This window comes from Python bivittatus, unplaced genomic scaffold, assembly GCF_059951505.1.
Source record: "Python bivittatus isolate LINGU-HERP-01145 unplaced genomic scaffold, Pbiv_v1 ctg000610_np1212, whole genome shotgun sequence".
NCBI classification, from domain to species: Eukaryota; Metazoa; Chordata; class Lepidosauria; order Squamata; family Pythonidae; genus Python; species Python bivittatus.
The window spans coordinates 21,620,881-21,632,779 of NW_028277088.1; the positions used below are offsets into that span (position 1 = coordinate 21,620,881).

The following is an 11,899-nucleotide window of genomic DNA, read 5'->3' on the forward strand; positions in this document are numbered from 1 at the left end:
TCAATATTCTTGCTGGTTTCACAGTGCTAGGATAAGGCCACAGACTGATTAGATTCAGATGTCTTTGTAGCTAATCTTATGTATTTTTGGCCAATACAATACTTCTGTCGGCAAACATCTTGCTATTCTTATTTATAGGAGCCAAAGTACAAGCAGCGGGATTCTATAACATAAATCATACTTTGGCACATTTGACAAGATTTATCCACTCAGTTAGGTACCTAATAGCATGCAAAATGTAATTGCACACTTAGAGCTATGTTAATTCTCAAGCTCCTTCTCATGGTTGAGCATCCTTATGAATGGGCACAATTATTTTAATATTGTTCAGCAGTGTTGGCTTGTGTGTATGCAAACCAACCACAAATAGTTAGCCACACAGATGCTATTGTCGTGCATTTTGTTTGCATGTTCTATTTTACAAATGGCCATACGGTAGCTGTTTGTTGTTGTGTAGAGCTACATTTATGGATTTATTTAATCTAACTATATGCTACTAATACTCTTGTGTTTGTAACCTTCAACTGGGTGAAACGGTGTGTCATAAGGCAACAATTTTCGAACCAACGTACCTCAAATGGGCTAACTTACAGAATGTGTCTAAAATCCGGGACCCATTACTTCCGTGGGGTTGAAATTTGGGAAATTTGTGGCCACTTCAACATTGCTGTGCTGCTGTGCCACCGTGGTCAGCCCAGGTCACATGAACATCATGGGTATATCCCCAACCTCTTTCCTGCCACCCTCTGTCCCCTGTGCCCAATCAGCTGGTGGCAATGCCTGACGGGTGAGCTGTGATTGGCTGCTTTGCAAACAAGGCAAAAATTTGAAATCTCTTAACAGAAGTGGTTGCTGAAGGAAAGATGAGAGAGTGACTCAGAAGCCTGCTGGCAAGGTAGGGCTGATTGGGGGGGTGCCAGCAGTCAACAGGTGATCCCTCTTCCTCCTTCAAGGGAAGGGGCCCTTGGGGACATGCCAGAATGGGGAGCAGGGGTGCAGTTTTCCTCACAGTCCGCAGCTCCCTTTGTTCCACCTGCCCCCAGCAAAGTGGCAGGCAATTCTGTGGGTCAGCCGAGGAGGAGGAGGAGGCGGATTCACTGGGGCTCTCCTGAGGGTTGTGAGGGGAGGCCAAATGGTGCAAGCTTATATCATATGTGGGGAGGGAGGGGAGGGAAGATTTCGGACACACTCTGCCAGCTTTGCACAAGCAAAGCCACAGGGAAGCCAGCAGCAATTCATAAGTCACTCACACTCCCACTGCTTTTTTGCCCTTGGTCATTCTGTTTCTGTGTTTAGGTAAGGAAATAACTCTGAAAGATGACCCAACGGGTCACAGGTTGTCTAGTTGACTCTATAGGGTGAGTATATTTCCAACAATGCAATGCATTTCTTGAGTTGCATTCAGCCAAGCTCTTCTAAATACAGCCATGTAAAGTCTCAACAACAATTATATGGCAACTTATTGTTGGCTAAAGCAGGGGGTTTCAAACTTTTTCAGGCTGCAAAACATGTTATTTAAACTAAAATGTTTCCTGGAACCTCTGATCAAGAGCAAAGCTCTAGTGACAGAAAATTGGCTGTGTTTGAGTGATTTTTTTTTCCTTTTCTTCCTTAGTCTCTCATAGAAGCCCACCAAGTTCTCAAGGGACCCTGGGGTCCTATGGACCAAAATTTGAAAAACCCTCAGCTAGAGCAGGGTTCCTCAACCTCAGCAACTTTAAGATGGGTGGACTTCAACTCCCAGAATTCCCCAGCCAGCCATGGGGAAGTCCACCCATCTTAAAGTTGCTGAGGTTGAGGAACCCTGAGCTAGAGCATGGAAACAACCATAAGTTCTCTGGTAGCACAAAATATAGGAGTGTGAGTTTGGTATCCATTTATGCTATATAGGAATAGAACCATACATAGAAGGTGCTTTGTTTTATTTTGTTTGGTGCCTTCAAGTCAGAGTTGATTTTTGGCAACTGCTTGGACAAGTCTCTGCAGTTTTCTGAGCAAGATTTAGGAAGTGGTTTGCCCTTGCCTGCTTCCTAGGGCTGAGAGAAAGTGACTGGCCCAAGGTCACTCAGTTGACTTTGTGCCGAAGGTGGGACTAGAACTCACAGACTCCTAGCTTCTAGCCTGGTGCCTTAACCACTACACCAAACTGGCTCTCTCAAAGAGAGAAGTTTACTTATGTTAATATGATTGTATATATTTCTGAATGCAGCAGCTAGCTGGTAATCAGTGAAAGGCAGACGGATCATACAAAGCCTGTAATTTAAAAATCTGCACTGATTGGCCAATGTCACTGCATTTGGAGCTTTGCCATTAACTTTTATTGCCCTAAACAGTTTAGAGCCTATCTGAGGGTCTGCTTTCCCATTACAACCCAGCCTAGCAGTTAATTTCTGGAAGGAAGTTCCAGAATGCGATGGCATCATACGATGCCTTACTAAGCCTGTAACAGAAGCACAGTTTTCTTCTGCATCACCTCTAGGCCAGGACGTGCAATCCTTCAGGAGATTTTAGTCTCCATTCTTTGCCTTTAGAAAAATAGCCAAGATGCATTTATTTTGCCAGGCTTTTAATCATTAATTAATTTTGGCAAAAGTTTATATATATTTTTAATGAGTTTCATTCTGTATTTTAATCTTAAAATGTCTTAAAATGGAGATGCCAGGGTTTAATGTAAGCCCTTTGGTCTGCAAATATGGTGCTCAAGTCAGCTACAAGCCCCACATTCTTATCATATCCACTGCTTACTTATATTGGAGGGGGGAAATTCTACCTTTGGAATCTTTGACTCACTTAAGCCCTGTGAAGATAATAGAAGTTCTAGTTTTTGGAACTCAGGTTTTCCATTGAACAACAAAGAAGCTTGTAATTGCTTCAGAATTATTGTAAGCCCTGTATTATTCTACACATTGCAGTTAGATAGGCAATTTTGTGTCAGGATAAATTCTCCTAACAAAACCTATTAACAGTTCTAATTTACTTATTAAATTACACTTTCATTGAATCAGCTTTGCATCTTGTGTATTGTCAGACTGAATTTGTGCGTGAATGGGAGCTGCATAGAGATGCTAAGAAATGCATCATCTTTTTATTCTTGTTCTCCTCACATAGAGATTGAAAGAGCTCAAACAAAGGGAATTCGCACGAAATGTGGCTTCAAAATCCTGGAAGGATGAAAAGAAACAGGAGAAAGCTCTCAAACGACTTCATCAGTTGGCTGAATTGCGGAAGCAGTCAGAATGGTGCGTCTTTGGAACTAATATTACATTTTAATCTTGCCTTTTTTTCCCTGATAGTCCCAGGAGAAATCTCCATAGCTTTACTTCTACTTTATATAATGCAGAGATCATAAACACATATTCTGCAAACCGTGTTTTTTCTTTATCCTTCATGCCAACATCCTTATTGTACAAACAATAAAATTGAAGCCTTGCAATAATTCCTTGGCATTTGAATGTTGGACTTTTTACCCTCTTTCTAATCTCTATGAAATTACTTTAACAGTGCTGTGATGAATTTTTCAGAGTAAACATTTTCAATGCCATAAATAAATAAATAAATAAATAAATAAATAAAAAGTGTCACACCAAATGCTTCCTCTCCCACAATAAATTGTTTTACCCTTCCTGTCCCTGTTTGCTGCCACACCCAATAAATGTTTTTGTTTTTGTTTTTTAAACTTCTTGCTTTCTTATCCAGGCAAGGATCATCTCTGTGGTGAGATGTTGCAGTATCACATAAGCTAATCAGATTTGACTATGTTGTGGTAACAGTGACAAGCCCAGATCTTCCATTGCTTAGGGATGGGTAAAAATTTAATTCAGTTCCTTTTTATAAAGGTTTTTAGAAACAGCATCATCTTCATAAATGGGATGGAAAGAAAAACTTAACCATTTCGAATGCTGGATAAAATTAAACTGATATAGTCCTCCAAAGTGGCAGACAGTTTTGAATTTTTCACTCTTACATTACCTTTGCACTTGTCAGTATTTGTGGTGCTGAATTCACATTGCTAATTTCCTGCCAGTCTAGAAATCTTTAATAGCTACATGGCAGACGGCAACAATGTGGTCCTATCCATGCTGAAAACATCTGATTTGAACCAGTGAGGATTAATTAAAATTTTGTTTGTTAAGATCTTATCAATTTTTATAAATTTCTTCAAAGGAACAGAATTTTTTTTTTAAATGCTGATTGTTGAAGAAAATCAAACCAAATCATTTTTACTGAAAATGTAGAGGAAGGAGGGAATACATTGGGCCATCTTGTCTTCTTCTCATGCTGTACTCTTTGTCATGATACATGGCCATAGCACTTTCACTGCCCATCCAAGTAGCTCAGCTTGGTAAGAAGCACTGGACATGCCATTTCAGCAGTGGGATGGTACATTATAAGCATTTATTAAGACAAACCAATGGCCATCATATCTCCTGCTGTCTAATCCAGGCTTTCCAAAGCTGATGTTCTCCAGACGTCTTTTAGTATGATTCCCAACAGTCATAGCCAATATACCTGTGATGAGGTGAAGGTGACAGAGGGTGTAGTTTCATACATGTGAAGGGCACCATGTTGGGAAAACTTATGTATATTAATAAATAGTGATTATTTCTAGCCATGAGAAATTTAACTGGAGATTGTAAGAGAGGAATCCAAGAGGTCATATGTGCAAAACACATTTTCTACAACAAAATCAGTGCTGACTGTTAAATGTTGAATTACAGACCTGATACAAACCTGATACAAAGATTCTTTTTTTCCATAAGCAGAATTTCTGCAAGGGTTCAGCCTCCTAGGTCACTAGTATTTAAGATACGGTTGGAGCTGTTCCCAATACTGTAATGAAAGGCAAGCCCTTGTCAGTAAAAGCAGACAGTATAAAACAGTGTGGATTTTCATTGATTTGCACATTTCTTTTCTGGACACAGCTTTACTAACGCTATGCATGCCTGTAGTTCAGCTTACTGGGCTGCACATCATATATATAAACCACTTCAGGCTTCACAGAATACAGTGTTCATTAACTACCTCACATGGAATGGGATCAAGGACATCATGTTTATGTTGAGTGAGATCAATTCAGCAGGTTATTACTACATTCCTTCCAATGCCAATTGGTCCTGATGGTGATGAATTTCATTTCATCATCCTAACTACTCAGGCTTATACTTTCTAACAGGGTATGCTGAAAATTAAATTCATTTTAACTTAAGTAGTTTTATTATATCATTTATTTCTAGTGTTGCCGGATGCAGACCCATGTTTAAAAGTCCCCAGGTAGTTGTAGAACAACCACAGCAACGAGCGCAAGAAACATTTCTCTTAGCTCAAGAGGGGAAGGCCAAGACTGCAGCCGAAGGGCAAAGTTCCACCAGCAACAATTCCGAAAAACTACAGGAACCCTTGTTAAACAAGGATCAGTCGTGCATAGAGAGACACCATTTGCTTAGAAATCATCTCTCTCCAGCATTCTCCTGCAGCACCAATGCTTGTAACAGGACAGGGGTATCTTTTTCCTTCTCTAAAAAGGTCCACTTGAAGCTTGAGTCATCAGCATCTGTGTTCAGTGAGAATGTGGAAGAAGCATATGACTGCAATGGATCACCAAGGCAAAACGTGAAACAAACTGCTGAGGAATGCTACACTTGCATACATATGAGTGGCAAGAGGAAAACTAATGTGCAAAAACGATTAAGCACACTTCAGAGCCACCAAGGCAGCATTGAATCATGCAACATGGCTGGAAAAAATAAACCACAGAAAGAAAATGACCAAAACAGCAACAGAGGATCAGTGGAAACTCATCTTCCATTTCATAAGGATAAACAACATTCTCCAGATTCGGAATGTGCCAGGTCTCCAGATATAAAAGCAAGACACCTAGTCAAGACTCAGAAATCCATACAAAGTTTTATCACATCTCAGTGCCAAACTAGCAGTGTTTGTATACAACAAAAAGCTTACAAGCACAGCAACATCCTGCTAGCAGAGTGTGTCTCCGAGTTCTCAGGCCAACAGTCACCTGAAGGAGGACATTCGTGTGAGTTGAACTTTAATCCCTGTATATTCAAACACTCTTCTGATTCTTCAAAAACTGTGACTGCAGTCAATGAAACATCAAAAGGTGACGATCTGGTTCATGAAATTAAGCCTAAAACACTGCCTTTTCTTCATGTACTGAGTAAAGATGGCAGCACAGCCTTACACTGGCCCATGGAACTTCTTTTGTTTACAAAAACAGAACCTTCTATTTCTTATGGCTGCAATCCATTATATTTTGACTTTAGACTTCCCTTATCCCATAAAGACAATGGGCAGCATGAAGTCAATCCAGAACTTTCTAAAGAGTATTCAAGAACTATGGACATAGATGGAAAGGAAGCCTCGGGTCTAGCCAAGAAGAAGCAATTGTCCAGTGGAAAAGATAACTTTTTAAAGCCAAAGAAGAACAGAGCTCTGTATTTCAAAAGGTCCCAGCCAAAATTATATACAGACAAAGAAAACAAAATTAATTACAGTGCTCCAAAATACATTTCAGACAATTTGAATGAAAATATACCTAACGTGCCTGCTCACCTTGATTGCTCGCAAAGGCATTGTGCAATAGCAACAAGTCCCCATACAGCAATGTGTGTGAGATCTTTAGCACAGCATTTTCAGAACTGTGAAACAACAGTACAGGATGAAGTCAATGAAAATGTTTGTATTTATCCCTTGGCGTCCAGGATGAAAAAGCAAAAATGTGGAAAGTGTGATTTGATGTATTCCCAGAGACAAACCAATCTGGATTTGGTCACCTGTACAAGTGACATAAGTGAAAGTGGAAAAGATACAATTCTTGGTTGTAAGTTAGACTGCCCTGGTGAGTGCTTGGAAAAGGAAAGCAATGTGAGTTTTGCCAGTGAATTTTGGAGATTCTGTCCTTTGCAAAAACCCTGGTCTGACAGACAGTCGAATTATTCTGACACCTCCATCAATAGTGAAACTAGCAACACAAGTTGCTATTGTAATCACAGATCAAGCAATCACAGTAGAAGTAATTTGCCTTTTTGTTGCAAAAGGAAACAAAAGTCAGTTGGAAGACAGAAATGTAAACACAAAAAGCACAACTGCCTTTCATCTTCTGATGAAGCAAATGTGGACTGCCTTGTCCACAAAAAAAGTCAGCGACCTACAGATTGTACTCAGAGGCATCCAATAAAATATCAGAGACTTTTGAGATATGGGCACTTGCTACAAAGAGACACAGCAAAGCAAAGTAGAAATAGATATCCTGTCTGTAAACACAGCAGGAGCAGGAGGTACAACAGCTCCAAAGGTTCTTCCATCCACGATTCAGGGAGCAGTGAAAGATCGTCAAGTTCCACTCGATCTAGAGATAGCAGTTCGGGATCCTTCATGAAAGAATCAGTGCACATCTGGGACAAACATAAAGAGGCTATGCGAAGCAGCGAAGAAGAAAAATCCTGCTCTGCCCATTCAGACAGCCAGAATGTGAGTTGTGCCTCTAAGCATACTGGAATTTACTCTGTAAACTGGTTAGAAAAGGAAGCAGTGGGACAGAAGAAGTCATTAACTGCCAAGTTACTTTTACAAAAGGTGAAATCCAAAAGAAGCCAGGAGCAAACTGAAAGCACTGAGAGCTTTTCGAAAGCTTGCAGGATAGATGTCCCCTGTAGTCAGCCTGGCACATCTTCCATGGAGAGTGAAGCAATACTACCTTCACGGGAGAAAACACTCAATGTTGATATGAACTGTGTGTGGAACCATGAAACTGGCAAAGTGGAAAACCACACAAGCAAACTTTTGACCATAGATAATATTATGGGTAACACTAGCTACAGTAATTGCCTGCTCCAAGACTTAATTCAAAGAGGAACCAACTGCCAAACCCTAAATATGGAAGCAAGCACAGCAATAAAGGAGAAGCCAGATCTCTTAACTGGTGAAACACAACCCCTTCTGCAAAGCTGTGATCCAGTGGCAGGTGATTTTCCTGGTGCTTTTGTTTCTCATAGATATTCTCTTACTCCAAATTTAACAGAGACCAAAGAAGAATACAATGCAAGGATGGACTTGCATCAAGCAGAAGGAAATCTAAACTATTACCCTGACAATGCTATGCATAAATCCAGTGAAACAGAATACAAGACTGAACTTTTTAGTAAGTGCATCTCCTCTCCTTTAACACAACAGCCTATAACATTTTCCCCCGATGAAATAGATAAATACAAGTTTCTACAGCTACAGGCCCAGCAACACATGCAGAAACAGCTTGTAGCGAAGCATCTCAAGGTCCTGTCTAGTACTGGACCAGCCGCTTTCTCCGCACCCCCGGCAGTTCAGTCTGTTCCGGTCCAGCAGCACACTTCTGTAGCCACCCTCCACCAAACGTTTTTGCAAAGCTTTGCTTTGTCCACGGGGGTTCATCCACATAGCAGCCATCTTTCCCTGACCCATATACATCCATTCTCACAGTCTCATCTTGCTCCAATATCGCTTTCGCCATTTGCTTCAACCTTCCTGCCTACTCACTCAGCGCTATTGTCAGGTCATCCATTCCATTTGGTATCAGCAACTCCTATTCACCCTGCTGCCCAGCTGGCAATCCCATCGTTGCCCCACGCTGCCTTTATTCCTACTTTGTTCACGCCACAGCTGAATGCAGCTGCATCTTCCACAATGCATTTCAATCCTTTAATTCATCCAGTATTCCAGGGACAGAAACTTCCACATCATTCTTGAACATGGCATGGGCATTGGTTATCCGAACTGAGGAAGAAAAGTAAGTTAAAAAAATATTTTAAATAGCAAGGTCACTGTCCTACATCCCAAAAATCAATTTGGAGTGGAAACTCCCATATAGAAGTATAATTGTTTTCTGTATGAGAAGTCATGGTTTATATACTCCAAATATATCAAGAATGCTGAGCAAAATCAAAGTTGGGCTGACACAGCACATAAATTTTATCATTAAACTGTTGAGAAGAGAGTTATCTATCACAAAGCCATGTCTATTCCTTACTACAATCCTTTGCAATTTGCCATCGTCCAGATGTAATTCGACTGCAACTTGCAGAATTCTCAGCCAGCACAGCCAACCTACTTGGAAGGTGCCTGATTAGGGAGTGTTGTCTGACAACTCTTGTTAAGGTTCAGCATGGTCTTTACTCTATAGTAGAATATACATTTTCAAAAAAGGATGCATGCAAGAAGTACATAAGCTCTTGGAGTACATAAACCCCCAATTCTCCCATCATCCCGCCATTAAAGTTTGGCAGAAAATAACTGATTTTAAGCAATGCAATTTTTTCTTGTTCTTTAAAAAATGCAATAAAAATGAAATAAGCCCCCAACTCTCCCCAGAAATTCAGGCTGAAAATTTTGGCCCCACTCCCTCAGGGACAAGATTGCATCAGTGCTATTGCATCACCATTCCTTGGAGATCCGGAGGAGGAGGAGGAGGAGGAGGAGGAGGATGTGTGGTCCCCAGCCTAAAAATGCTGCCTCCCTCTGCCATATGCTTTGCATTAAAAAATAAAAAAATAAAGACACCTTCAAGGCAAGCTTCACTTCTGGTGATTGCATGGACATAATTATCAGATTTTTTGGACAGAAATATAGAAGCATTTCCCCATCGCCTTCCTCCAGGATGTTGTTTTATCTTACACTTCTGACATTTCCTGTAAGTCTGTCATCCAACCACTAACTCGGCTAGTAGCAACTATGAGGGACAAGCAGGGGTTAGAGTGACACAAATGGCGTTGCCACAGTGCAAGCCCTGGCCCCTTTTCCATGCTTCATGACATTGCGCACATACGTATCTCAAAGGAGAAGAATTTGCTTGTGGATACTGCTGAACAAGGCCCAGCTCGGCTTAGCTTCTAAGGCCAGAAAGATCACCAAGGTGCTTCCAGGGACACTGTATCACTAGTGGCCTTGTATGCTAAAAGCAACATCCATTTTTTTCTTGTCTAGAAAGGTTCATAATCACTGAATCAGGATAAGCAGCCTATGAATATAATTAAATTACAAATGTACATTAAAATTACAAATGAATGCACAGATCGTTGAACTAAGCCACACTTACTCCCAAACTGTACTGAGGTTTTTCTTCCCCAATTCCTAGTTTCTAATACATACTTTAAAAAGATTCTGTTGATCAAGATTTGTGAGACTTGTACCCACTAAAAATCCACTAAATTATAATATATATAAATCATTACATTTGCTATTTTGGTAGGTTTGCATTTCTTTCAACTTGAGGCTGTACATATGACTATATATCCTTGAAAGTATTCAGTAAATTCAACTGAATTGATTTTTAAATTATTTGGTTCGGGATGTTGATAAGGATAGATATTAGAAATCACCCCAACAGATATAAGAGGGAAAGTGGAATTATTTGGTAGTTTTGTTACAAAATATTTTTCAGTATCGGTAAGATCCAAAATTAGGCAATGCATATTTTTAAACAGATCCAAAGCTGGTTTATGACACCAAATGACAAAATTTAGTCCTATACATTTCACAATTCCTTTTACTTAGAATATCCATTATAAGCCATTATTTGTCCAGCTTATAAATGGGAAATTTAAACCATAAAGTGATTGAGGACATCCCACTTCCCACTACGTATATCTCCCTTCTCTCATGTTCTAATTTAACAATTAGAAGATTGAATGCACATTCAGCTATCCAAGCCATCTTGTGTTCTGCACATGCTGAAAACCTAGATCCTGATGCAAAGTGCAATTCCATGCTGATCTCATCACAGGTTGGTAGAAAATAATTGCTTTGTAGTGACACAGAAGTGATTAGATGAAGCTAACCAATCAACTATAATTGTTTTCCTGTTAAAGCATCTATGTAAAATTCTGAACACAGCTATTTGTTAGTCAGTTTTACAAAAATAAAAATAAAAAATAAAAATCATAAATATGCCACCCGATTCATTTTTCAAGTATTTCATTTCTATCAAAACTAAACAATTTTCTGGCTAATATTCTGTATAATTATTCTGTTTTGTATTCTCTGTAAAAAGTGTTTTATATTATACAGTAGCTAAGTGAATTGCACTATTAAACATGAGATGCAGCTTTTTTTTTTAGTTAATTCGAGTTTTCTTGGGAATGTAGTTTTATGCAATAATGTTTTTCAATAAAAAAACTTAATAGCATAAAGAGTGTCTGTTATGCATTTTTAAATATCATATGAAAAGATGGGATAGATACCCTGTATTTTAATCCATAGGACTGAAATGCATCTTATTTATCCAAACTGTAGTGTTGATTTTTAAGGCTATTTCTTTAATAACAATAACAATAATAATAATAATAGCATGTGTTACTAGAGTTGCTTAAATATTTCTATAAATATTCTTTTTTAAATATATATACATATATATCATTGATGTGTTGTATATATACATCACACACATATACTATTTATTTATTTATTTATTTATTTATTTATTTATTTATTTATCAGATTTGTCACCACCATCTCACTGAAATGACTCTGGGCAGTTTACAGCAGATATAAAATTCATTAAAATGCAACATAAAAACAGTCTTAAAAATAAATAGGTTCCAAGAAAGATGGAGAGTTGGCGAGTAATTCCAGGGAGCGTCAGGGGCCTAACCACCCCCAAGGATGGGTAGAGCCCATATCACCCCATGCACACTGACAGAGTCAGGTCTTTAAACCTTTACAGAAACCCGGGAGGGTAGGGACTCCTCTGGGGGAGAATATTTCAAAGGGTGGGGGCAACAGCAGAGAAGGCTCTTCCTGGGCCCCACCAACCAACATTCTCTTGCTGACAGGATCCACAACATGCCCTCTCTGCCTGACCGGGTGGGATGGGTTGATGTAACATGTCATTATCCAGACTTCACATGCTGTC

The 11,899-nt window shown here is 39.5% G+C and overlaps 1 protein-coding gene across 1 annotated transcript in view; it reads left to right on the forward strand.

The window, feature by feature from the left end:
* ZNF804B (zinc finger protein 804B) overlaps nucleotides 1-11,086 on the forward strand; it is a 66,491-nt gene extending 55,405 nt beyond the window's left edge. The window contains exons 4-5 of the mRNA XM_088150531.1: nucleotides 3,109-3,239; nucleotides 5,235-11,086. Of these exons, the coding sequence (XP_088006657.1) occupies nucleotides 3,109-3,239; nucleotides 5,235-8,739 (3,636 nt within the window). The 3' untranslated portion in view covers nucleotides 8,740-11,086. The remainder of the gene's footprint in view (nucleotides 1-3,108; nucleotides 3,240-5,234) is intronic.
* Nucleotides 11,087-11,899: the final 813 nt, after the last annotated feature.